This window comes from Gopherus evgoodei, chromosome 7 (assembly GCF_007399415.2).
Source record: "Gopherus evgoodei ecotype Sinaloan lineage chromosome 7, rGopEvg1_v1.p, whole genome shotgun sequence".
NCBI classification, from domain to species: Eukaryota; Metazoa; Chordata; order Testudines; family Testudinidae; genus Gopherus; species Gopherus evgoodei.
The window spans coordinates 21791150-21819026 of NC_044328.1; the positions used below are offsets into that span (position 1 = coordinate 21791150).

The 27877-nt window shown below is 44.2% G+C and overlaps 2 protein-coding genes across 7 annotated transcripts in view; one reads left to right on the forward strand and one right to left on the reverse strand.

The window, feature by feature from the left end:
- Positions 1–7666, reverse strand: part of EEF1AKMT2 (EEF1A lysine methyltransferase 2) — a 60986-nt gene extending 53320 nt beyond the window's left edge. For 3 of the 6 annotated variants that reach the window (XM_030571328.1, XM_030571329.1, XM_030571327.1), the window contains exons 1-4: positions 7555–7666; positions 5097–5162; positions 4385–4499; positions 228–335 (exon numbers count right to left, since the gene is read on the reverse strand). In XM_030571328.1, coding sequence (XP_030427188.1) covers positions 228–335; positions 4385–4499; positions 5097–5162; positions 7555–7637 — 372 coding nt within the window. In that variant the 5' untranslated portion in view covers positions 7638–7666. The remainder of the gene's footprint in view (positions 1–227; positions 336–4384; positions 4500–5096; positions 5163–7554) is intronic. The other 3 variants (XM_030571332.1, XM_030571331.1, XM_030571330.1) reach the window with 2 other exon arrangements.
- Positions 7667–15684: 8018 nt separating this feature from the next.
- The window catches only part of ABRAXAS2 (abraxas 2, BRISC complex subunit), a 28160-nt gene continuing 15967 nt past the window's right edge, over positions 15685–27877 (forward strand). Inside the window, exons 1-3 of the mRNA XM_030569647.1 lie at positions 15685–15799; positions 19831–19921; positions 24292–24328. Of these exons, the coding sequence (XP_030425507.1) occupies positions 15728–15799; positions 19831–19921; positions 24292–24328 (200 nt within the window). The 5' untranslated portion in view covers positions 15685–15727. The remainder of the gene's footprint in view (positions 15800–19830; positions 19922–24291; positions 24329–27877) is intronic.

Here is a 27877-nt window from a genome sequence, read left to right on the forward strand (position 1 = left end):
ACAGGTGTCAAGGGGAGTAAAACCTTCACCAACCAAGAGATCTTCTGGTAAATACAGACGTATTAATAAGTGGTTGGTTAGAGTCCCCTTCAAGTGAGCACAACTACAATTAGATTTCAAAAAAATGTAGTCAGTATATTAACATGTGTCTGAAATCAAGTGACTCGTTAATCGCTCAGGTTCAAGTGCTTTCTGTTTTCCTTAACATAATCCCTCTGAACACTTACCTGCAATTTAATATTAGACAGCCCTTCTTTCTCTATTATGTTTTGAGAAAGTTGTATTGCAGAAGGAGAGTAATCAATTCCAGTGAGATTAGTGTAACCACATTTTGCCTAGAGAAAGAGAGAGAATCTTACTCAGCATGGTAGCAAACTATCCTTACTCAGCAGGTCTGCTCCCGGTGTATAATCCAAGTCAATTCTAGTCATCCTAATGACAAAAAAAGCTTTTACTCATTTTTATTACTGATGCCTCTGTAGAACCAAAAAAGCTATGAGAGCATGAGCTGTTATTCTATTTTGTTTTGTACATTATCAACAGAATTGTTAACTAAGAGCTAGCTCCTTCCAACAGATGGAAAACTGCAGAACCATGACAAGTAACACGCTGCAGAAGTAGTTATAAAATACAATAATACATCCCCTCTAATTGGCACCAAAAAGGAAACTAGACAACAGGAATTTCCATATACATCACAATAATGGCCAGGATCAGATGCTTCAAAGGACAGAGTAAATCCTCCATACTGGACAATTATACAATAACATAGTTATGGGGAAATTGTTCCTTAAATTCAGGCAGGTAGCTGATTTGTCCTTAAACATACTCAAATCCCTAATACTTTTTATCCTAGGTGGGGTAACTGCATATGATATTCTGATTATTCACATTAACGTCTAATCCTTATTTGAATGCTACTGAGTTCTTTGCTTCAGTATTATCAGTGAGTTCCACAAGCCAGTTATGTGCTGTGCCATACAGACATTGAGTTCGACTCTGTACTCAATAAACCAGTGCAGAGAGCAGAGCACAGAGGTAATATGTTAATGGCAAACCTTTTGCTAAGCAGATGAGTTACAACATCTTGTACCTGCTGGCGTTTTACCAGAGTGTGTGTGGTTTCATTCAATGAATTTCAAAAATGAAGCCTGGATGTCACAAGAGGCCAGGTTTGAATCCACCACAGAAGGTGCGATCTCCTGGCCAGCGGAAGATATAAAATGTTCTTATGACAAGATGGCCATTTGGGAATCCAATGGCATTAAGAAGTTCAAAGGGATCCAAGGCTGTGCACTGACTTAATAAGAAGGCTGATGCCCCGGACAGCAGGAGATATACAAAGACATGCTTTTTGCAGCACTTTTTTCCCCGAACAGCATAACCTCTGTGAGTTCAGCTTTAACCAGCTTTTAATCTAGGCTCTAAATTTTAGCTAAACATCAAGAAAGCTGAGAGACTGTGTTGTTCACATTTGGCATGGAAAGATTTGACAAGGAGCTGTGTACTGCTAAGACTTCTGCCTCTGTTGTCCTCCCAGAGCTTCCAGAGCCTTGAGAGTCTTCATAGTTGAGGACTTTGGAGGTAGAACAGTTCCCGTACCAGCCCTCTCAATTTGATGTTTGAGGAACATGATTCACTTGAGGGAGTTTCTGCTCACCCTACAGCTTCACCTACATTCTCTTGGGACAAGACAGGAGCATTTGGAGATCAATGGTATTGAATGCTGCAGAGTGCTCCAGCTGAATGTATGTGGATTAACTACCTTCTTATACAGACAGGAAAAAATCACACACCAGAGCAACCAATTGTGTACCATGCTCTGACTGATGGTACTGGTAGTTGGTGCTGGAAAATGCTTTTTGCTGGTTTCTTGATTAGTGTGCTTAGAAAAAGCAGCTTAAATACTGGGTCAGAGTTTGTGAGGTCACTAGCACTGAGCAATGGTTTCTTTAGTGTTGGCTAGATCACTGCATGTTCTGAATTGGGTGGTAGATTTCCCTCATTAAAGGATGTACTTACAATCTCTGTTAGTAGGGGTCCCAGATGTTCTCTGCTCTCCTACCATTCAGGAAACAGAGAGGTCAGAGTTATAAGCGGTGGCCTGCTTGCTCTATCAGTCTTTCCGTAGCTATTAATAGTGAATGGGCTATATTCCTGGTGCTGTATCCAGGAAAAGGTAGCTGAATGAGAAAAGCTCATCACAGAGGCAGAAGTCACAACTGCTCTGCAATTCAGTACACTAGACCCACAGCAAGCAGGTCTGCAGGCTCCTCATGATACACATATGCCAAAGAGCAAGAGGACCCCGCATTGTGGGTGGTGGGATAACAAATACTGGGAGCAGAGACAGAAAGAAAAGAGGAGAAAAATAAAGGAAAGGACGACAGAGGAAGTTTTCAAGAGTTTGTCTCTTGAAACTTGTGGAATGGCTGTATACGATAAAGGCAACAATGTGAGTACTGTACCCACTTTGGGGTGCTTTGGCTTATGGGTGGGCATCAGGATCTGTTAGCATCACAATGGTCACTCATGTGGTGCACCTGCCTAAGGTATGTTGGCATGTGGCATTCTGTGTCTGCTTGATTTCTTCTAGAGCCACCTACTTTTGTCAATCAGCTCTGCCTCATCTATATACAGCCTTGCCACACAGGAGTTAACAATGCTTCGACCAGCGTTAACCTCCATGGGAATAATTTTTCTTAGTATAATCCCACTTATTGTTCCTGACTGTTTATACATGTGTCTACTTTTCCCCTGGGAACCAAGATATGACTTCACTTCACCTCTTCGTGCTCTGATGACAGTCCACCACATACCCTGTACAACCACGTTCCGGAGATGTTCCATTCTATTTAGTTAATTAACTTCATTTTGGCTCTTTCAGCACTGCAGTTTCTATGGAATTATCAGGTCCTAGCTTCCCACTGTAGAATTTTATTACTGTTGATGATACATGAGCCAGAAGAATCCCAGCATTACTTCCAGATCCCAGGCTGAGGTTACAGAGCTGCCAGTTGGAAAAACTAACACTTTTTCTTATAAACTGAGCAAATCTCATCTCGAGTTGAGAGTAAACAATCAACATGACAGTCATTTTTCAGAATAGCACTTCACTTAAATAATAACTTTCCTTGTCCAACCACAGTACTTTGGGGCACTTCATATCTTGAGGGATAATTTTTTTTGGGGGGTGGAGGGGAAGGAATGCGGTGCTAATAGCCTTTAGAAGTGGATTTCCCAGATCATCTTTACCTTTCCTGATATGGAATAAAAATTCATTATATGTTTACAAGTAACATCAGGGGTCGGATACAAGGGTGGTAGAATACTTAAGTATGATCCAAAATAACTACATTCTTCTGCAATGGAAGTGTTAGTGAATTTAAAACTATTGGTTTCAAAGTAACATATCTAATGAGATAGATGGGGCAGTTATACTTCTCAGTGCTACTGTTTCTGTCTATCTGCAGATTTAGGAGGACAAGACAGCACTGGCTCACATTCATGGAGACTATAAACTTCCAAAAAAAATACAAAAACCACACACAAATGCAAATTCTGCTGTAACTGCTAAAGCCTATGGAGAAGTGCTGGTACAGTGAATACCATACACTGACTCAATCTAAACCAGCTAGGATATTCTACCAAAGCATTTTTTTTTAAATAATAATTGGAGATATACCTATCTCCTAGAACTGGAAGGGACCTTGAAAGGTCATCAAGTCCAGCCCCCTGCCTTCATTAGCAGGACCAAGAACTGATTTTTGCCCCAGATCCCTAAGTGGCCCCCTCAAGGATTGAACTCACAACCCTGGGTTTAGCAGACCAATGCTCAAACCACTGAGCTATCCCTGCCCCCTCCCTTTTTTTAAAAGTCCTTTGTATATTAGTCAATTTCACTATTTCCCATGTACTACAGTATGTCAGAAAAGCATTTTAAAACATAAGAAAATATCATAGTAAGTCTACAAACCATGGCAGGGGTATTCAGAAGCTGGTACAGAACCAGATATTACTTATAACAGTTTTTGAAACTGATTAGACTTCAAATTTACAGTTCCCTTTAAAGTGTTCAGAAGACTTCCCAAGAAGTTGTAATCTAAACCAGTGGTTCTCAACCAGGGGTCCGTAGCCCACTGGGGGACCACGAGCAGGTTTCAGGGGGTCCACAAAGCAGGGTCGGCATTACACTTGCTTGGGCCCAGGGCAGAAAGCTGAAGCCCCATCACCTGGGGTTGAAGCCTGGGGCGCCAAACCCTGCCAGCCAGGGCTGAAGCTGAAGCCTGAGCAACTTAGGTTCACGGGGAAATATTCTCTCATTTGCAGTAAATTTATATCCTCTGTTCTTAGCCTTGATTCTGTAATTTTACAAAATACCAACCAATTCAACAAGTAAAACACCATTTCCGGTTCCAATGTCAAGCACAGAGCTGTCCAGAGGGATCTTTTGTTTTTCCATCCATCTGATTAAACGAATCATGCTTTCTTCTCCAAACCTATCATAAACAGAGGCTTAAGTAATCAACATATCCAAGACACATGAAAGGCACAGCAGCACTTCATCTCTCTCCCTATCTGGCATTCCCAAAACACCTGTCACTATAGCATCTAGGCAACAACCTACATAGATCATATTCCAAGTCTGATTTGTTTAAGTTTTAAGTAAACCAAATGGCTTAAATCCCGCTGGGATTAGCAGTATTGGAAACTAAGGCCCTCCTTATGGCCACATAAAATAAAGACTGCACTGGAAGCTTCCCTATGCTGCCTATTTAATTCTTAGTCTCTGATGATAATAATGAATGTCCTTGGTGATGTGAGTACGTGCCTACTAGTAAAACAGACTGCAACCACCAACTCATCGTACAGGCAACAACTAATTTTCAGGGAGTAATTAACAATCTTCAGTCACAACAGAGTTGGGCCAAATAGGAATTGGTGACTCCAAGGTGAAAAGCTCCATATCATAATACCAATACTTTGAACTATCCAGTGACCCGATGAGTTTTTTATTTTGCTTTTACTCCATATATTTTCAAAAGAATAAAAATACTGTATGCATATGTCCATTGATAGTTATTCTCTTTATTTACCAAATTTCCCCAGCATCTCCACTCTCCTGAAAAATCTGTAATTCACTTTCATATGCAGCATCCCAACTAGAGAGGAAGAGAGAACAGAATATGAAATTAACACAGGAATGACATAGATGAATGATCAAGAAGAAAGGGCACGGGTGGAGATTGTATTCACATATCGTATACCCCATGTCCAACCCATAAGCTGTTGACACGTGCATCAAAACAAAGGGCTGGATTTCCAGCTCCATTTGAGAAGTGTATAGCACAACCCAGGAGCGGTATGAGGGCAGGGGGCAACAGTGTGTTTTTGCATTTCCCTGATCCTGGGGTTGTTCTGCACATTGAGTTAGTCCTCCAGAGTAGGTCAGACTGTTATAATCTCCACTAGCTGCTAACAGCCCCAATGGACTGTTATAGAAGCTAGGAATTGCTGGGAGCCCCAGTCTTATCTCTTTATCCCATACCACACTTCCTATAACAGCAACCAAGATTTAAGAGGTGGCATGGAAATGGCTATGGTGACTATATGCCCAGGCTAACCCAGGGGAGATTCTCCAGTGGTTAAATCAAGGTGGAATCCTTGTGGCACCTTAGACACTAACAAATTTATTTGGGCACAAGATTTTGTGGGCTAAAACCTACTGGCTGAAATTGTGGAAAAGCAGCATCACTTGCCCCATAACCTCAGATCAAGAAGGATATAATGGTGTCTGTCATACTCATAAGCTGCAATGTTCCTTTTCTGGAGCCTTTCAGCACTCAAAGGTGTGAAGCTCCTTACAAACTCTTGAGAACATCAAGCAAAAATAAAGGAAATCACTGCCAATCTGAACCTTACAAAACCTGAGACACAAATGAATGGCACACTCAGTGATTTTATGATCCACGTTAGAACTCGTTATGTTCTCCATGGTATTGCTCAGTCAAAGGTTTATTTGTATACTATACAAACTGATGTGGAACATTTTGTCCACAGTCCAGATAACGCTGGATGATCAGAGTGAACTGAAAAGGTTCATGTTGCTAGATATGAACTGCACTGGGGGGGGGAGAGGTAGATTTTTCTGATTGCTCCTCAGATTGAGTTTAAAACTTGAAATATTTTAGCTCCTGTTTAAATTTTGCATTTTAAAATAGAACTGCTTTCAAGTTGTAGGATTATAAAAAGCTTTCAGAACCACTAACTTCTAAGGTTGTAATTTTTGTAGCGGTTATCATGTATTTTTCTAAAAGTGTCCAAAAAACTTCTTTTAAACAACTTTTTTTTCTGTAGCAGGTGAAGAAGAATAATTGGAAAACTGTACAATTTACGAAGGATTCATTCCTCAGGTTCAAGAGAAAATATTAGGCCTATAACACATTGCTACATATTTAAAGTCACATGTTCTCCTCCTAAACTTCACAATCAAATTAAAAAAAGAAAATACTGAAACAAGGAGAGAGAGATGCAACTAACTTCGCTGAGATCTAGTGCCTGGGGAAAATGTCATTAATAAGAAATTACAAAAAGCTGACCATTTTTACTTTACAATTGTCTACATGGGGAAATTGCCCAGAATAGCTATTGAGGAATGAATTATTCTGCTTTGAAATCACTCTGTTCTGGAATAGCTATAGCAGTCAATTTTTCTGTGTAGGCAAGCCCAAAGAGTATCTATCAGCAGTGAGGTTTGATTTCCAACTCAGAAATACATTATATATGCTAGCTGTGCTGGAGCTCACGTTATAAATGGCAGCATGACCCTGGAATGCTGGAACAATTTTTTTAGCAGGGGTGCTGAAAGCCAATGACCCAAACTGTAAGCCTTGTATATAATGGAAACCACTTCAAGTCAGGGTTGTGGCAGCTCCCCCTGCACCCACAGTTCCAGCACCCAAGCTGTGTGATCAAAGGTTTGCACAGTGTCTGGCCAGCACCCAAGTACAACCCTTCCGATCCCCAGGGGATATATACCCAGCCATCCCCAAAGCCACAACACTATTTTAATGCCCTAACGCAACTTGCCAGCCTGCCCACCCGGGCTGGGGGTGACACCTCACAGCGGCACCACAGACATCACCACAGCTCAGCAGCAGCAGAGCTAGAGGAAGCAGGAATCAAGGTCCCAGCGAATGTCAATGGGCTTTGGGACAGTTCTGCCAACCCGACTGCCCTGGAGTTTCCAGGAATTAAAGATTAACCTTTAATTAAAGATAATGTCAACGTGATGAAAGCTCCAGGAATAGTCCATCCCAACCTGGCACCCCTCGTTAGGAGCCGAACAGCCGCAGCCCCTCTGAAAAGCCCGGCCCTGAGCCCTGGTTGCACACAAACCCATGGCCTGCCCCCTAGGGACCGAACCCCGGGGGCCTCGCCGCCCCGCCCCGCCTGCAGCCTCCCGGGGGGGGGGAGGAGGAAACACCCCTGCGCTCTGCCGGGGCGGGGGGGGTGCGACGTCCAAGGTGCTGGGGCGCCCCGCCCGGGACTCACTGCTCTTTGGTCCCCAGGGCCGAGGGGCCGAACTCGGGCCCCAGCCCCGGGCAGTCACGTGGCCGCTCCCCGGCGTCACTCATCCTCCAGACGGCAGAGAAGCCGGAAGTGCGCGACCACCATAGAGTTCGGCTGGGCTAGAGCACGCCTGCGGCCAGCCCCTCTAGGCTGTTGGAGGACTTTTCCTCTGCCCTGTGCTGCTGACGTAACGGCAGGGGGGAGTTGGGGTCGTGGAAGCTGTGCCCGGCCCCGGGATCTGGGCTGCAGCCGGGCTCTGTGGCGCCTGAGAAGCGCTGTTACATAACGTCTCAGTGCCTTCGAGCGGCAGGCTGGCTTGGGTGTTGTACCCTCTTGGGGGTGGGGGCAGTGTAGGGTCAGAGCTGGGTCACTTCAGCAAAGGGTCCCTGTATCCTACACACACACCGTGTCGGGGGCTGTTACAGCAGAGCCAGCACTGGTTAATCAGCTGCCAGGGCTTAACTACAGGGGGGATGACAGACAAAGAAGGATCATCTCATCCTTATTTCTTGAACCATGGAATTGAGGGGGGTTACGGTCAAGGGGCTCCGGTTACACAGCCCCCTAACAGGACACGCTCATAACATTTTTAGGTTCTTACAAGTGTTTTCGCTGCACAACGAGGGACTATGGGGTGTCGCAGTAGTGAGGGGGAATGTGGAACTGTGAGAGCAGTGCTGGGGGGAGAGGATTGGGGTGGAGTAGTTGGGGGGTATAGGTGGAGAAGGCTTTGGGGATGCAATGAAGGGAGAGAGATTATGGTGAGGAGGATAAATGGTAGAGGAAGGGAAAGGCATTGGTAGTAGGGTAGCCAGGTGGCCGGTTTTTACCAGAAAGTCCAGTGGAAAAGGGAACCGGACAATGTCCAGTCAGATCTATTGACTTGACACCCAAAGTCCAGTTACTTCTGGTGGGGGAGGCAGGAATGTGCCCAGTCATTACCCACGGCAGCCCCTACTCAGCTAGGGCCGCTCCTATCTGCATCAAGCTGCTGCAGCTCCCACCCATGCTCTCCAGGCAAGTCCCTCCTAACCCTCGCAGGAAGGCAGGCAGAGGGAAAAAGCAGTGAGTGATGGAGGGATGGGGATAGAGGAGCAAATGGGCGCAGCCTCAGGGGGAAGGGGCAGGGCAGGAGCGGGGCCTTGGGGGAAAAGGCAGGGCAGGGGTGAGGCCTGGGTGGAAGGGTCAGGGCAGGAGCGGGTCTTCAGGGGAAAGGGGAGGTTATTGCACTCCAGCTGGAGAGTCCGTTTTTTAAGGTCGGGGGCAGGAGTACTAGGGGAAGTGGACGGGAGGACGTTGGGATTGGGGATTTGGGGCTGGTTGGCAAGAGGAGGGAAGGGATCTGTCAGCCCATGGTATCCTCTCGCTCCTCTACGTGTGCAGGATTTGGGGCTGTCTAAGCCCGTCTCCCAGCACACCAGGTAGGAACAGATCTGGGGGAGGAGGGGGTGTCTGAGTCCCTTTCCTTGCTTTCCATGTATGATCTTGAGTTGGGGGGTCTTCTCTGGGAGAAGTCTGAGCTCCTCTTCCTGTCTTCCTTATGTGAGCCAGGAATCAGGGTCTTAGGGTGGGAGGGGTTGCTTTTTTATTGACTGGTGTGAGCTGGAAGTATGGGGACAGCAGTGAGGTGGAGTGTTGGAACAGTGCAGGGAATAATGAAGTGGAAAGGAAGGTGTCAGAGATATGCTGTGGGGGAGGTGGGGAGAGCCTTCAGCTCTGTCCTCCACAAAACTCCTACATCCATCAGTCTATCCAGGATAGGTGCTTATAGCTCCAATCAGTGTAGTGTCTAAGCACTTCAAAATCTTTAATGGATTTACCCACACAACATCCCTGTGAGTTAGACAGAATAGGATCACAAACGAAGTCTATCATGGAATGGGATATTGAACGCAGGTGTCCCAGGTCCTAACCACTGGACTGGACCATCTTTCCTTTCATGCCCTCCCCCGTCCCCCACCCTCAAAAATGTCCTCACTGAACTCCAAGCTAGGCCTGCATCCTCTCACCAGCTCCTGAACACATGGGTCCCAAGATGAGGTTTGCCTTTCCCTGGGACTGTTGGGAAGGAGAACCAGGCAGTGCTGGAGAGGCAAAGAGATGATGCAGAGGCAGTGAAGACTACAAATTAGCAAAGATTGGGGAGCTAGACATGGGGCAGACCAATCAACAGATCCCAATATACTCTGAACTTTGGGCATATCTACCCCATCTCTGTAACAGGTTGACTGGAACCATGCAACTTAGAAGCAGCTGTGTATTGAGGATGAAGGCAAATACAACAGGCTGTATTGTATGCAAATCTGGCTTCTGGGAAGTTGCCAATATGACCCTCACTCAGATGGGGACATTTTGGACAGCCCCATGTCTGTCCATGGGGGAATAAAGTCAAAGGCAAGAAAGCTCTCATGTTGTGTTTACATATAGAACATTTTAGCAATACTGCAAGCTTCTTTATAGATAACCGGGGCCTGGTCTGGCAAAGCGTTGAGCCTATTTTGAGGTATTTAGCATTGTACATGATTGGACCCTATGTTATTCACATAACAAACCACACCAGTCTCCATGGAATATGCTTCTTTTTTCCAGGCTTAAGTTTTCAGGCCATTAAAGAGCTTGAAAGTATTTATATTTTAAGCTTCATAAAGTCAGTAGGCCTGGCAGTAATGCTACACCACTAATATTTTAGCAGATTAGAGGACTAAATTTAAGAGATCCAATCCTGCAACCCTTAACTGCACAAACAGGATCAGGTCATAGCTATTTTAACACTGTAGTTCAATAGACCAAATTCATCCTTAGCGTGACTCCAATTTTATGTCCTGTTCTTTTGTCTATCTGTCTCTTAAACTGTGATTGTTTTGTTTTAGAGACATGATTTTCCTGTTTTTCCATCATCATATACAAATGCCAGGATGTCATTTAAACAGATTAAACAGTGAATAGCCTCACTTTCAGTGGATAATGTGACTCCAAATGACCAGATTTTGAACCCTGCACCATCTGACCCATATGACTGATCTAAAACCATTAGAATCAGAAAGATTTCTGCTATTTCTTTTGGATCACCAGCGTGTGAAGAGACAGGAAATATAAACACATTTCTTAGACTCAACAATGAGTGCAGTGCATAACCTACAGTGAATGGGGCTTGAAACGTAATCAAAAATATAATTGCTGTTTTACGGCAAATGAAGATGTAAGCATCTTAAAATAGAAAAAGAAATAGAATCTAATCCATCTGTACATTTTTAATGTGACTATGCCATACCATCTAGGAGTCCATAATAAAAATTATAATTTTCTATATTATTTTTATTCTGTACCTACTATACATTCCCTTTAAAAATGACTTGGAGATAACATTGTTCTATATTATGTTGGGCTTATCAAACACAGCATTATCAGCTTTCAAAAGAAACTTTTCATCACATTTTAAATAATATTTTCCTTGCTGTTGTTTATCTTTTCCATGCTTTAAAGGGATTATAATAATCTGTTTAGTTGCTCTATGTTTTTTCTTTCCTTATTCATTCACACATTGCTTCAGTTTTGAAAGGCTTCTCCTAAGATCTCCCAGTATTGAGCATTTGAAATCTATGTATTGAATAAAAAGGTATTGATTCTTGTATTAAAAATAAGAATTTTATAAAGATCAAGTATACAAATAAATAAATACTATAAATACTTATATCCCCAAAAGGAAGAAGTGTACACAATGAAATATATGACAGGACTTGCACCTGAACAAGCAATTAGGAATCTGAAAATGGGTGTAACTAGCTGGACACTGCATCAAAGTGATAAACCCTGAAACTACCAGATCATCTGTGCTGGAGGACCCTCACAGAACCCAATCTGATCATCACAGGGGTTCCCCCGCATGGAATGGTTTGCAAGATGAAGGCCATAGCCTTTTTGTTTTCTAACACAAGGAATTACATGGTTTGGGGAATCAGATTCTACAGGTCCATTAAATGTAAAAACATACAGCAATTCACTATTTAGGTAGAGAAATCAAGCACAAAAATGTTAGGAGAGTGAAAAGTTATGCCTACAACAGCCATCACTCAGCCTTTTTGCACAGCTCTTGAACAGTTTTAACAATATCAAGCTCCATTCTGAAAACATTATCAAGGGTGCTGCTTACTATCTCGTGTAGTTTCAAGGGTATCAATAAGTGTTTACTGTTCTGAGAAGCTCATTGATTTCCATGGACTATTCTTGGTTGCCTGACCGACCTTTGGTAGTTTGGTAGATTTGGTCCTATAAATGTTACAATAGAACCTCAAAGTTACGAACACCTCAGGAATGGAGGTTGTTCGCAACTCTGAAATGTTTGTAACTCTGAACAAAACGTTATGGTTGTTCTTCCAAAAGTTACAGCTGAACATTGACTTAATACAATATTGTAACTTTACTATGCTGATTAAAAATGTTGCTTTCCATTTATTTATTTTTCGTAGTTTTCATTTTACACAGTACTGTACTGTATTTGCTCTTGTTTTTTGGTCTTTGCTGCTGCCTTATTGTGTACTTCGGGTTCCAAATTGGGTGTGTGGTTGACAGGTCAGTTTGTAACTCTGGTGTTCTAACTCTGAGGTTCTACTGTACTATATTAGGCCTCGATTCTGCAAGATTGGAGCCTGAAAGTATATTTTTTTACAGCAAAAATAGGAATGAAGAATGAGGCTGTAGGAATCCTAGACCTAATTTAGCTTTGACATATGAATGCACAACTCCCTCTGAATTTGGCCTCTTCGTTTTTGTTGTTGTTGTTATACTAACTTGGGCCCCAGTCCTGCAAGCTGATCCAGGCAGGCTGTGCACAAGCAGAACTCCATTGACTTCAATAGGGTGATACACATGCATAAGGGTCTGCCCATATGGATTAGCTTGCAGTTTTCAGGCTTTCATCTCTTAATCTTAATGTTACACTAAGAATCCTTAATTTAATTCTCCTTGGTTAATAAAAAAGAGTGGAAGAAATAAGTATGAAAAAGAAAAAGAAGTATTTGCATGTGAAATCACCTCTACTGGGATACATATTGTGATTATTATTTCTCATTTACATGTTTTGTTTAACTTTGTATGAAACTGTATATGAAATCACATCTCCCTGCGTGGACATGTTACTGAATAGCGCCATTAAAATCACACTGTCACCTGTACATTATTTTGTGGGAAACCTGTCACAGGAAATAGCTGTTGCCACCAGTGGGGCAGATTTTGCTGTTAGTGTAACTCCATTAACTTCAGTACGATTGGCCTGAGGTGTAACTGGAAACAGAATTTGGTTCCTTATACTATTGTTCAGTTCATCCATACCTCCAAAACCAAAACCTTCAGTACTACATATTCATGAATACATAAATAGAAACCTTTGCAATTTTAAAATTACTAAATCAATTTTATTATTATTACATATATTTATTACAGTAGTGGCCGGAAAACCTGATGTGGACCCCCACTCTACTGGATGCCATACAAAAATAAAATGGCACAGTCCCTACCCCGCTGAGGTCTAGTCACCTGTGGTATTTAAGTCTGAGGCCCAGAGACAGCATGGGCAGAGGGGTCTACATGTCCATGGGTTATCTGATGACAATCTAATGACACCACAGTTAGGTCAGTGCACACAGAGTGGGTCTGCCCCTGTACACCGATCCTGCTAGGTCAATGCCTGGTGACCTGGCCTCATGTCTATACAGCGTTGTGTGCATAGACAGCACTTGGACAAACGGTGCTGACACTGCTAGGGGAATGCCTGGTGACCTTCCCTTAGCCTGTACAGCACTGTGTACTCTGATGCTGCTTAGGCTGCTAGAGCATTGCCTGGTGCCGTTCCAATATTCTGTACAGCACCGCGCATGCCCACATTGTTAGGGCATTGCATGGCAACCTGTCCCCATGCTCCATACAGCGCCGTGTGCGCCCACATTGCTAGTGTATTGCCTGGTGACCTGTCCCCGTGTTGTGTACAGCACCATGGGTGCCTACATTGCTAGGGCATTGCCTGGTGACCTGTCCCTGTGCTCCATACAGTGCAGTGCATGCCCACATTACTAAGGTATTGCTGGTAACCCCACCTGTCCCTGTGCTCTGAGCCGACGCTGCTAAGGCGCTGCTAAGGCACTGTGTGCACTGACACTGCTAGAGCACTGCCTGGCAACCTATTCTCGTGCTCCGTATAGCACCATGTGCTCTCTCACTGCTAGGGCACTGCCCAGAGACCTGTCTCTGTGTTCCATATAGCACCGTGCACTCTCTCACTGCTAGGGCACTGCCTAGTGACCTGTCCCTGTGCTCTGTACAGCCATGGGAGGCAAGTTTGTAGAAATTTTGGTGGTGCCCAGAACCCGCCCCTTTGGGATGGAGTTTGGGTGCAGGCTCTGGGCTGGTGATTGGGGTGTAGGAAGGGGTAAGGGGTGCAGGCTCTGGGAGGGAGTTTGGGTGCTGGGTGCAGGCTCTGGGCTAGGGCAGGGGGTGGGTGTGCAGGAGGGGGTAAGGGGTGCAGGCTTTGGGACGGAATTTGGGTGCAGGCTCGGCTGGGGGGGTGTAGGAAGGGGGAGGTGGTGCACGCTGGGGCAGAGGATCAGGCTGCAGGGGAATGAGGGTTGGGGCTGAGGATGAGGGTTTGGAGCGTTGGAGAGGCTCAGGGCTAGGGCAGAAGAGCAGGGTAAGGACAGCCTGCCTTGCCATTAGCAGATGGCAGGTGCTAGGACCCTGGGGCAGCAGACAGCTGTTCTGCCGGACCGATCTGTGAGCAGGCAGGGACAAGGCGGAGGGGGGACGCAAGGGGAGGGGTGGAAGGTGGAAGCTGGGACCTGCTCCAGGCAGGGACGCGGCGGGGCGGGGCGGTGGGGCGAGACCCGTGGGAGCCAGCGCTGGGGCCAGATCCAGGCAGGGCCGGGGGAGAGACCAAGCTCCAAATATTGCTGGAGCAGGGCACCTGGCCCTGAATATTCCTGGAGCCTGGGCACCTCTAGCCCATATAACTCGCCGCCTATGCGTACAGCACCGTGAGCTCTTTCACTGCTAGAGCACTGCCTGGCAACCTATTCCCGTGTTCCGTACAGCACTGGGTGCTCTCTCACTGCTAGGGCATTGTCGAGAGGTCTGTCTCTGTGTTCTGTACAGCACCGTGTGCTCTCTCACTGCTAGGGCACTACCTGGCAACCTATTCCTGTGCTCCGTACAGCACCGGGCGCTCTCTCACTGCTAGGGCACTGCCCAGACACCTGTCTCTGTGTTCGGGTACAGCACCGGGCGCTCTCTCACTGCTAGGGCACTGCCCAGAGGTCTGTCTATGTGTTCTGTACAGCACCGTGAGCTCTCTCACTGCTAGAGCACTGCCTGGCGACCTATTCCCGTGTTCCATACAGCACCGGGCGCTCTCTCACTGCTAGGGCACTGCCAAGAGACCTGTCTCTGTGTTCTGTACAACATCGCGTGCTCTCACTGCTAGAGCACTGCCTGGCAACCTATTCCTGTGTTCCGTACAGCACCGAGCGCTCTCTCGCTGCTAGGGCACTACCCAGAGACCTGTCTCTGTGTTCTGTACAGCACCGCGTGCTCTCACTGCTAGGGCATTGCCTAGTGCCCTGTCTCCATGCTCCGTAGAGCACCGTGCGTGCCAACCCTGCTAAGGCACTCCCTAGTGACCTGTCTCCATGCTCTGTACAGCACCGTGCACTCTCTCACTGCTAGGGCACTGCCTGGCGACCTATTCCCGTGCTCCGTACAGCACCGCGTGCTCTCACTGCTAGGGCACTGCCGAGTAACCTGTCTCCGTGCTCTGTACAGCACCGTGCGCGCCGACGTTGCTAGGGCACTGCCTGGTGATACCCCGCAGTACAATGACAATCATTACTAGTAGTGCATAGCGAGAGGTATTGATAGGCACGGCCCAGATCGGGGTGCCAGCGGCCCCGCAAGCACTGTGTTAGGGCGCACCAGGTCCATCGTGGCCGCGCCAGGGCCGTCGGGGGCAACAGCTCCCACCACTCCCAAGCGCCCGCGCATTGAGGCTGGCAGCTGGGAACTACATTTCCCAGGCATCCCCGCGGCGCTCCCGGAAGCCGGGGCGGTGGGGCCGTAGTGGGAAGGGGCGGCGCGGTGGTTTGTGGGAGCGGCAGCGGCGGTGGTCTCCATCATGGCGGCTTCCATTTCGGGCTACACGTTCAGCTCCGTCTGTTACTACAGCGCCAACAGCAGCGCGGATCACGTAGGTGTCCGGGGCTGCGCTCCGCTCCCTGCCGGGGGGCTGCTGGGAGGGAAACGGGCTCCTCACCCCCACTGGGGCTGGGGGGCTTCCGGGAACCCCCTGCCTGCTTGCCCCGGGCCTAGCGCCCCCGGCCCCGCCCGCTCTCCCCGCGCCGGCCGCCTTCGCCTCAGCTCTGCGCGGGGGCAGCCCGGGGCCGGCGGTGGGTGGGGTGAGGGGAGTGGAGGGCACAGTTGGCGGGGGCAGGGGGGGCGTGGTGCGAGGGGCTTGGAGAAGTGAGTCTCTTATGCGCCCCCCCCCCCGCAACTGGTCTAACGAATCAGTCGGAAGGAGTACAGGAAAAAGGGGGAGCCCAGGTGGATTGAACCCCTTATTCCTACACAGGGCAGTAGGCATTAAGCAAAGTGGTATGTGTCGTTGCAGTCCAGACTAGGCGTTTGCATGTCCGTGCATTGCTGACATCAGTCGTGCATCAATCCCGCCTCAAGGGATGTTTATTTCTCTTGTTGCTCCACTTGTTTAAACTCTGGTCTGAATACATTCAGGAAATGGATCCCATTCTCCATCTTCTCTTGCCTGGCCTACATGCCCCTGCTGAAATTAACCAGGTGGATAGTATGGTGTCATAGTCGCATAAGGCCATTCATGGGTGTCTACACCAAAAACTAGCTTCCAAAAGCTGCCTAATATCTGGAGTTCATTACTCTAAAAAGCCTACTTTGTTCTTATAAATAAGAGTATTTTTTACTATATTCTCTTCAGTGTACATAGTTTCTCTTGCATAAAATCATTTTGGCATACAATAAGTCATTGGATCATAAGTCACTTAAATAAACTGCCTAGTTTGACCATCCCTTTGAGTATTGTAACTTACTTGTTGACCTAATACAAGCTATCACTCTACTTTCATTATAAAATGTATGTAATCATGAAGCAGAAATTTAAAGAGAGTTTGTCAGTTGCATTATCAACATTCTATTGACCGTGTTTCACAAAGTAAACAAAAAAGCTACATTTAATGTATCATACTACTAGAATTTATTATAGGGATTTTATAAGGTTTGCAGAGGTCTTTCACCCTTGAAAGTAGATTTTTTTTCATTTTAACGGGTGTGGTTTGACTAACAGTCTGATGTAGGCCAGAATTCTGCAAACATGTATGTCAGGGGTCGGCAACCTTTTAGAAGTGGTGTGCCGAGTCTTCATTTATTCACTCTGATTTAAGGTTTTGCGTGCCGGTAATACGTTTTAATGTTTTTAGCAGCAAAGAATCCTGTGGCACCTTATAGACTAACAGACATTTTGGAGCATGAGGTTTCATGGGTGAATACCCCCTTCTTCAGATGCATGTGGTGGAAATTTCCATGGGCAGGTGTATATATGCTAGCAAGCAAGCTAGAGATAACGAGGTCAGTTCAGTCAGGGAGGATGAGGCCCTGTTCTAGCAGTTGAGGTGTGAAAACCAAGAGAGGAGAAACTGGTTCTGTAGTTGGCAAGCCATTCACAGTCTTTGTTCAATCCTGAGCTGATGGTGTCAAATTTGCAGATGAACTGAAGCTCAGCAGTTTCTCTTTGAAGTCTGGTCCTGAAGTTTTTTTGTTGCAGGATGACCATCTTCAGGTCTGCAATAGTGTGGCCAGGGAGGTTGAAGTGCTCTCCTACAGGTTTTTGTATATTGCCATTCCTAATGTCTGATTTGTGTCCATTTATCCTTTTCCGTAGAGACTGTCCAGTTTGGCCGATTTACATAGCAGAGGGGCATTGCTGGCATATGATGGCGTATATTACATTGATGGATGTGCAGGTGAATGAACCAGTGATGGTGTGGCTGATCTGGTTAGGTCCTGTGATGGTGTCGCTGGTGTAGATATGTGGGCAGATGCCATCACAGGACCTAACCAGATCAGCCACACCATCACTGGTTCATTCACCTGCACATCCACCAATATAATATACGCCATCATATGCCAGCAATGCCCCTCTGCTATGTACATCGGCCAAACTGGACAGTCTCTACGGAAAAGGATAAATGGACACAAATCAGACATTAGGAATGGCAATATACAAAAACCTGTAGGAGAGCACTTCAACCTCCCTGGCCACACTATTGCAGACCTGAAGGTGGCCACCCTGCAACAAAAAAACTTCAGGACCAGACTTCAGAGAGAAACTGCTGAGCTTCAGTTCATCTGCAAATTTGACACCATCAGCTCAGGATTGAACAAAGACTGTGAATGGCTTGCCAACTACAGAACCAGTTTCTCCTCTCTTGGTTTTCACACCTCAACTGCTAGAACAGGGCCTCATCCTCCCTGATTGAACTGACCTCGTTATCTCTAGCTTGCTTGCTAGCATATATACACCTGCCCATGGAAATTTCCACCACATGCATCTGAAGAAGTGGGTATTCACCCATGAAACCTCATGCTCCAAAACGTCTGTTAGTCTATAAGGTGCCACAGGATTCTTTGCTGCTTTTACAGATCCAGACCAACACGGCTACCCCTCTGATACTTAATGTTTTTAGACGATCTTTCTCTAAGTCTATAATATATAACTAAACTATTGTTGTATGTAAAGTAAATAAGGTTTTTAAAATGTTTAAGAAGCTTCATTTAAAATTAAATTAAAATGCAGAGCGCCCCCCCCCCCAAGTGGTGGCCAGGGCCTGGGCAGTGTGAGTGCCACTGAAAATCAGCTCGCGTGCCGCCTTCAGCACCCGTGCCATAGGTTGCCTACCCCTGATGTATGTCATTAACCTTGGTGCCATGACTGCTTTCTAATAAAGTCAAGCATTTGTGTGACTGTTGCTAGATCAGGGCGTTGTATCAGTGTGCCATGTACTTGAAAGTTGGGGTGGGTGTACAGTAAAAAGGGGGAAGAATACAGATTTGGATTAAACCTTTTCATCCTACACAGTGTACTGGCACTGGTCATTAAAAATATTACTGAGAGTCTAGATTGCAACAATAGGTATTTGCGTTTTAGGGCTTTGTTGACATTAGCTTTTAGTCCAGTGGTAGGTAGTGTAAATTTGCTCTACTTATCTGAACGTAAAGAAACAAATGGCAACCTATTGTTTCATTATTTATATTGGTAGGGCCTGATTATCAGTTATCCTACTCCTGTGCTTGGGATAGGAACAGAGAGGGAAAGATGGCTTTAATTACAAAAGAATGATCCAACTTAGTATGACCAATTGTCCACCTACCCCAGTATCCTGTCTTCTGACAGTGGCCGATTCCAAATGCTTCATCGGGAATGAACAAACAGGGCAATTAAGAGTGATCCACCCACTGTGGCAAGTCCCAACTTCTGACATTTGGTGGCTTAGGAACACCTGGAGCATGTGGTTGTGTCCCTGACTATCTTGGCTAGTAGATATATTCTCCATGAATGTATCTAATTTATTTTTTGAGCCCATTTATATTTTTGGTCTTCACAGCATCACATGGCAACAAATTCCACAGGTTGACTGTGTGTGTGAAGAAGTACTCCTCTTGTTTCTTTGAAATCTACTGCCTACTAAATTCACCACTGTTTTCCATTGTATGGGATTGCCCAGCCCCAGTGTCAGGTGTAAGTAGAGTAACTGCAGGGCTTCCATAATTTACACTGTTTCCTGTGGGCCTTGGAAGGAGAGAATAGCTGTAATGCAGTGTCCTCTCTGGCTGCACCACCTCCTTTTCCATATTATCTGCATAACATGGCCCCTGTACCAGGGGCGGTTAACAGAGTACATATAGAACCCTTACACAGGTTTTATAATTGAACATATGGTATTCTTCAAAAGCAGTTTCTACCTCATTCAACACATCTTTACACTGCCAGATTTGCATAAATAAGCCTTAAGTGAAACTTAGAATCAGGCACCGCCGAATTTACTGATAGGTTGCATTTGTAGTTGCTAAAATCAACATTTTAATTTCAAACAGTCTTACATTTAATTCTTTTATTAAATGTGCTTGTGAATAAATTATACTATAGTTTCTTTCTGTTTTTAGTTCGCATCTTTTTTTTTTTTTAAACTGTAGGAAGGATTTCTACTGGGAGAGGTAAGACAAGAGGAGACGTTTAGCATCAGTGATTCACAAATCAGCAACACTGAATTTCTGCAAGTAATCGGTAAGTTGTACTAAGCTTTGAGAAATTCTGGAAGAGGTGCCTAGTTAGTTCACGTTTTCATATAAATAAGGATTTTTTTTTCTGTTTAAAGGAAAAAACTTTTTAAAAATAGGTATTTTTGCTAACCCTTCTGTAAGGGTAAGTCAAGATTTTATAATCTCCCAAGAACTGTTATCCAAAATTCTTCTTTACTACCATGTGTGTATATATATGGGTGAAGTACGAGGAAAGGGAAAGTTTTACTGTGCCTCTCTGTAGAATAAGTGTAACTCATCTTAGCCATTCAGTAAATTCCACAAATAGCTTGAATTTTGTAATGTGAAATGATTTAGGCCCTAATCTTGAAAATGATTCCACCCACGCGCTTCAAATTAGATTTTTTTGCTCCCTTGTATCTGTCTTCATTAACTTCTGATTTCTTTTATGGGACACCAAAATATTTTTCTTTCTTGGTAAATAGCTGAAAAATCAGCCATCAATACTGAGGCCATCCCATCTCTCAGGTTTTTTGTTGTTTGTTTTTAAATAAAATGTAGTTAGAGCAGTATGGTCAAATTCATAATCATATAAGTTTAAAATCCTTACCCATGTTACTACTGACACATTAAAATTGTATTTTAAATAACTAATTAACTGTTTATGCTTCCTGTTTGCTATTTTGCATTTCTCTAGACAATGAAAATAGACTAGTGGATTTTTTTGACTTGCTGTGACAAAATGAGATGATTCTAATGGAGATTTAAAAGATCTGTTTTTTGCTGCTGGGTTTTTGTTGGCTATTGTAGATATATTGATTAATGGTTGATGGGCAGTAATAGTAGTCAGTTTGATAGCAATATATTTAAGAATTGTCAAGGAGGTGCTTCTTTTTAATGGATGCATGTATAAATCAAAATAAAAATACGTTAAAATATTTCTATGAGTCTTAAGATATTGGTGTGCTGAAAGCCTAAATCCTCAATCCTGCAATCAGATCTGTATGCCAGCAGACCCCCACTGACTATAGCAGGGTTCTGCGCAGGTGTAATGGATTGTCTAACATACAGTTGATTGCAGGACAGGGCCTACATTTTTTTCCATGTTTTAAACTGATATACATGATACCAGGAACAATGACAGATTATTTTCTGTGTGTGAGATGGGGAAGTATGGTAGTAGAAATTTGTTGATTTTTCTTCACAATATATATTTGCTTTGACAAATTTAAATTTGCATTATACAAACTCAGTTATTTGTCTGAGTCATCGATGACAATCGAGCAGGCCTGCACAACTTGTAAACAGCGAGGGCCATATTTCTTCAAAGAAAATAGCTGAGGGCCGAACACCCCTCCCTCCCCGCCCCGCTGAGCACCGCCTGGTCCATGGAAACAACCCCCCCAAGTGCCGCCGAAACACTCCCCCAGTGCCGCCCAGCTGCCCTGAAACACCCTCCCCCCCGGCACCACCTGCCCCGTGGAAACAAACCCTCCTTCTTTAGCACCACCCCACTGAAACAGCGGTATTGAACCTTGGTAATATGTTATAGCGGGCCCCTAAGGTAGTATAATTAAGGTAAAAGAAAACTGTCTTTTTGCTAAAAGTAGAAGATGATCTTCCCCCCACTTTGTAATCAGTTTCCCCTGTTGAATGAATGAGGTGTGACTGAGCAAGGTGTGGAAGGCAGGCACCTCCAGACAGCTGCAACCCTTGGAGAGGGAATGGGACCCAGATCAGATCAGTAGAACAGGTCAGTCACTGACTCACCACTCGCCGCCTCAGCTCCCCTCCCCCACCTCCAGCTCACCTGTTCCCCCACTACTGCCTGCCTGCTCGCCTCCTCAGCCTCCGGCTCACCTGCCCCTCTGCCGCTGCCTGCCCACTCGCCTCCTCAGCCGCCTCCTCCTCTGCCACCGGCTCACCTGCCCCCTCCCCCCCCGCCACTGCCCACCTGCTTATCTTCTCAGTCCCCTAACTCGCCTACTCACCCCCCGCCACTGCCCACCTGCTTGCCTCAGCCTCCCCTCCCCTGGCTCACCTGCCCCCCCACCTACTCACCGCCTGCCACTGCCCACCCGCTTGCCTCCTCAGCCCCCCTCCTTCACCTGTTGCTTGCCTACTCACCCCCCGCAGGCCGCACAGTGAGCGCACCTACTCAGCCCATGCGGGCTGCATGTTGTGCAGGCCTGCAGTAGAGCATATCAATACACTTCAGTTTCAGCGCTAGCTGCACACACCAATAGTTGTGGCATTATAGGTTGCCTTTTTTCTGTCAGTAAACTTCTACAGTATGTTACTCACAAACAAGATAATTTGTATTTTAGAAAAAAATAGGGAATTAGCCCCATCAGAAGAGCTCTTTTGAATATTATAATAGTTCAAGATGTAGGATTTGTGAATTCCTGTTGAAGAAATCACATTCATTTAAAACTTGGTATTAAGGCCTGAAAGTAGTGTACAGAAATTAAGCCTTGTAACACTACTGTGCAATATTTTGCCATTCTCATTTATCAATTGTCTCAGTTTACCATAGAGGTTTAGTGATATCCCAAGGATATACAGCTATTCACTGTACAGAACCACAACTAGAATTTAAGAATTCCTGGTTTCCTCTTATAGTCTATCCAGTAGACCTGTGTTTCTCAAACTGAGGTCACCGTTTGCGTAGGGAAAGCCCCTGGCAGGCCACGCCGGTGTGTTTACTGGCTCTGTCCGCAGGTCCGGCCGATCGTGGCTTCCACTGGCCGCAGTTTACCGCTGCAGGCCAATGGGGGCTGCTGGAAGCGACGGCCAGTAAGTCCCTCAGCCTGCACTGCTTCCAGCAGCTCCCATTGACCTGAACAGCGAACCGCGGCCAATGGGAGCCGCGATCGGCCGAACCTGCGGATGGGGCAGGTAAACAAACCGGCCCGGCCTGCCAGGGGCTTTCCCTTCACAAGCAGCAACCCCAGTTTGAAAAACACTGCAGTAGACCACACTGTTTCAGTTTTTTTAAAGAAAGCCCTAGATCTTGTCTAGATATAACAATATAGCTGAAAAAAACAAACAGGTATTTGTTCCCAATAATTCTAGCATGTGTACTTCTGTTTGAGGTAATTGCATTGCATGCTGGTATTATATTTACTGGCTTTGTTTAGCAAATCATTTCCATGAGACTCAAGAATGTCAGGCTGTAAATCTGGAGCTGGAATTAAGTTAGTCTTTGGTTTGCAATTGAATAAAAATGTAACTTTCACAGCTGCATTCTTATCGTAGCCAAAAACAAGGTGAAATCTCTGGAAGTACAAGCATACATTGATGTGCAAAGACTTATTTTGGTAGTGTCTGAATATGGTGAGAAGTTAATATGTAAAGTCCGTTCTTGGAGATTGTGGTTTGATTGATTGAGCTGAAATTGCTGAAGTTGTGAGCAAACTCTGTGGCTTTCAGAGCAGCAAGTGATGAGTTACTCTTCAGGGAGGAAGATACCAAGCAAAGTTACTGCTAAATGCTCACTTTGGCAGAGCTCAAAATATTATTTCTGTATAAATGCTGCTGAATCTAGAGAAAGAATAGGGGATTTAAGAGTACTTAAGACAAAAGCACTGGGAAGGATTGGTAGAGAAAAATGCAAATAAATGATAAACAGTAGCTGATTAAAAAGTCATAACTGGAAGGATACATGGTACAAGTACCTAAAGCACATAAACTAACTTTGATTCACGTTGAAAAGCTGAGTATACTTTATGGGTTTTTTGATTTTTTTCCCTTACTTGTCCCACAGTAGAGATCTTTTATAGCCTTTTCTGCTTAAATGTGAATCTTAGGTAATATTTGTTACTAATTCTTGAAATCAAAAGAAAAAATAATGCAGTGACTTTGTTTAGTTGCAATCACATTGGCTAGAGTGACAGGAAAGTAGTCACGCCAGAGTGGTGCTTACCCTCTTCTCTTTTAGGTCATTAATCTGCATTTCCCTTCCTCCAGTTTGGTTAATTTGTCACGTCTAACTGTTATGTTTGCTTCCTACACATTTTTTTTATCTATCACTGTACCATTACTGAACAACTGTAAGCAGACTGCTATAGGAAGGTACATCTAAAAGCAAATGAATATTAAACTCAGCAATATGTTAGCTACTTAATACCCCTAGAAGAATATTTTAAAATGTGATTAATAGGTTCACTTACATGTTCCCTAGGTTCATTATACTCAGTATAATGCATTCTTAGACAGGAAGGCTACTCTCTACCCTACAGGGGGCAATTCTTGTTGTCAGAAGTTCCCCACAGCAATATATTGTCTGATATTGTTCATTATTGGAGATTTAGAAGAAATTTGTGCAAGATACACAACCACAGTTTTCTCTGGGTATTGAGCTGCTGGGGCAGACATTTTCTTTTTTTATTACAGAAATCCATGACCACGAGCCTTGTTCAAAACTCTTTAGGTAAGCTATTTCTATTGTTTGACTGTACTGATTCCACTGTTGGGTGAATCTGGCGCACAAAGATAGGTAGCTCATTGAAATACGTTAGTGTTTCAAATGTATATAGTAACATTTGAAACTGCTCTGTGTGGTTGTATTACAGTAATATGGGTAAATGGAACCCATTGTGACACACAAAACATCCTTTGAAAGCTGTGCTAGCACCATTTTAATGTAGAATATTAGCTTAAAAAGCACATAGCAGCAAATTATGTGTAGATACCATGGCCCAGATTCTTTCCTGTGTTGAATTTTCACTTGATGTATTAGAGAATGGTGTCAGTGAAGGATTCAGTCATGGCTCCCTGATAGTTGAGGTGGAGCTGCACCCTAGTATAGGTTGGAGAATCATTGGGACTGCTTTAACCTATGCTAGTTTGTCCCAAAGGGACCTGGAGAATAGATGTGCAGCACACTCTGGTCACTCTCACCCCAGATGACCCCTATACCAGGGCCACAGGGTGGTGTAGGAGCCAAGAATGATGACTTTGCATCAGCCAATTATTCTCCCATGCCAGAGGAATTTTCAACTGGCTAGATCAAGCTGCTGTCTGGCCTCTGCACTGCCAGAATGTAAAAGGGAATCTAGCTCTATAATATCTTCATTTAGAAGACTCATGCTGTGTTAAATCTAATTTTCTCATGTAGACTGCAGTTACTAAGCAAAGTTGGCTTCTAAATTACTATCTATAGTGTGTGTTTAGAAGTTGCATTTTTAGAAATAATAATCCCTGGTTATGCTCCACACATTTGTTTTTATTTGGAGATTTCCACAGATTTACTAAGGAATGGTCCCCAGGTGTCATGACTGACATTTATTATATTAAAAAAGAGATGCTGCAGATTTGTTTTCTGATAATTACAGAAGGGAATAGTCTCATCCCTGTGACTTATGTGCAAGACTCTCCACATCTCAGGTTATGTCCCAGTATCTGGGGTCAAGAAGCATGTGGACAATGGTGATCCAGTTGATACAGTGTACTTAAACTCAAAGTTTTTGACAAGGTCCCCCAAAGGCTCTTAAGTAAAGTAGGCAGTCATGATATAAGAGGGAAGGTCATCTCATGGATTAGTAACTGGTTAAAGGCAGGCAACAAAGGGCAAGAATAAATTGTCAGTTTTCACAGTGGAGGGAGGTAAAGAGTGAGGTCCCCTAAGGATCTGTACTGGAACTAATGCTGCTCAGCATACTCAAATGATCTGGAAGAAGGAGGTAAACAATGAGATGGCAAAGATTGTGAACAATATAAAATTACTCAAGGTAGTTAAGTGCAAAGCTGACTGCGGAGAGTTACAAAGGGATCTCAGAAAACTGGGTGCCCGGGCAACAAAATGGCAGATGAAATTAAATGTTGATAAATGCAAAATAGTGCATATTGGAAAACCACGATCCCAACTATACATACAAAATTATGGGTCTAAATTACCTGTTAACACTCAAGAAAGTATTCTTAGAGTCATGGGTGGTTCTCTGAAAACACCCACTCAATGTGCAGTGGCAGTCAAAAAAGCTAAAATGTTAGGAACTATTAGGAAAGAAGTACATAAGACAGAAAATATCATCATGCCACTATATGAATCCATGGTGTACACACACTTTGAATACTACCTTCAGTTCTGGTTGCCCCATCTCAAGAAAGGTATATTAGAATTGAAAAAAGTATGGAGAAGTGCAGCAAAGGTATATTTTCTAACAGCTTCCATATGAAGGGAGATTAAGACTGGGACTTTTTATTTTAGAAAAGAGATGGCTAAGGAGGGATAATGATGGAGGTCTATAAAATCATGAATGCTGTGGAGAAAGTGAATAGAGGTCATCCAACGAAGTTAATAGATAGGAGATTTAAAAGAAACAAAAGGAAGTACTACCTCACACAGTACATTGTTAATTTGTGGAACTTGTTGCCAAGGGATGCTGTAAAGGTCAAAAGTATAATTGGATTCAGAAGAGAATTAGATAAGTTTATGACGTATAGGTTCCTCAATGGTTATTAGCCAGGGTGGTCTGGGACACTATCCCATTCTCTGACTGTTCTTAAATTTCTGGTGGCCAGAAGCTGGGACTGGACAATGTGATGGATCACTCAACAAAGTGCCTTGTTCTGTTCATTCCCTGGGAAACATCTGGCACCAGCCACTGTCAGAAGACAGGATACTGAGCTAGAACGACCATTGGTCAGACTCAGTATGGCCACTCTGATGTTCCAAATGCATATACTACTCATCAGTAGCGGTGCTCAGTATATGTGCTCTTCCTTTAACCTTCATGTACAAAAACATTTTTGGCACATTACCAAAGCTTCTTGACTTAAATGTAATCAGTCATAAGGAAGCTTGCAGCTGACCCACCCTGTGCTCTTGGAAAAGAACAGCTGTGGCCTTGCTGCTATTGAATAGAGTGGGTTTGGTTGCAGTGCATTTCCCAAGTGTTGGGAACTGAGCCAAAAATAAGGGTTCTAAAAAGGCCATTGTCCTGTATCAAAACAGTTTGCAAATGAAGTTGCTCAATTTTTTACAATAATTGCTGGGTATCATCATCCTTGTATGTAAGAGTGATGATTCTGCAAATTATAGAAAACAGGGAATAATGGTTCCCTGAACTATAGAAAACAGACTTCTGAAATTAGATGGCACTTTATATGAAAGAAAGCTTAAACCTTTTTAAAGGTGAACTGAAAAGATTATGCAATTAAATTATTCAGGATTCCACATTTGTAATGGATTATTAGTCTTAAAATTCAAAATAACTTGAATCTTAAAACAAAATATGGTTCCAGCTTTATTTACCAGCCAAGTACTGAGCTCAGGATTTTGTTTTTCCCTGTCAAGAGTTGAGATCATAAACCTCTAAATCAGAGTGTTTTTCTGCACCGCTATAGGAGTTAGTGATATCAGCTCTTGAAAGAGACTAAAGACTTGGCAGGTAAGTGAAGGAGGAATCCATTTTCAAATGTTTATCCCATGTTTTGAAATGTGTAAACCATTTGAATTCATGTTTTGTTATTGACTTAGGCCCCAGTCCTGCAAATGGAGCCACATGGGCACACCCTTACGCTTGCATGGATAACTGTGGACTTCAGTGGAACTTCACAGGTACAAGGGTCCACCCATGTAGATCTGATTGCAGGACTGCAGCCTGAAAAAGTGTTTCCATATTTTTTAATTGAAATGTAAAATTGCTGTTCTTTCTCTCCATCCCATTTAGCAGGTGGAGAACCCAGACATCCAAACATAGGGCTTTTCAAGAGCCAGTCAGAGGAAACTTATGCAGTCCAGTTACATACTCCTTGTAGAAGGGCTTGCCAATGAAATAATTGCCACTTAGCTGTTGGGTGCAACAACACTGAAAATTTTTTTAAACCAGTAGTTAAACCAAGGCATATTGTTTTTTCACCATTAGTGGTCTCGGCACCACGTTGCTAAACTGCTGCATTGGATAAATGTAAAGCTGCTGTAGTGATTTAATATTCTATGGCTAAATTATGAGATAGTATCTAAAGATTAATTGAA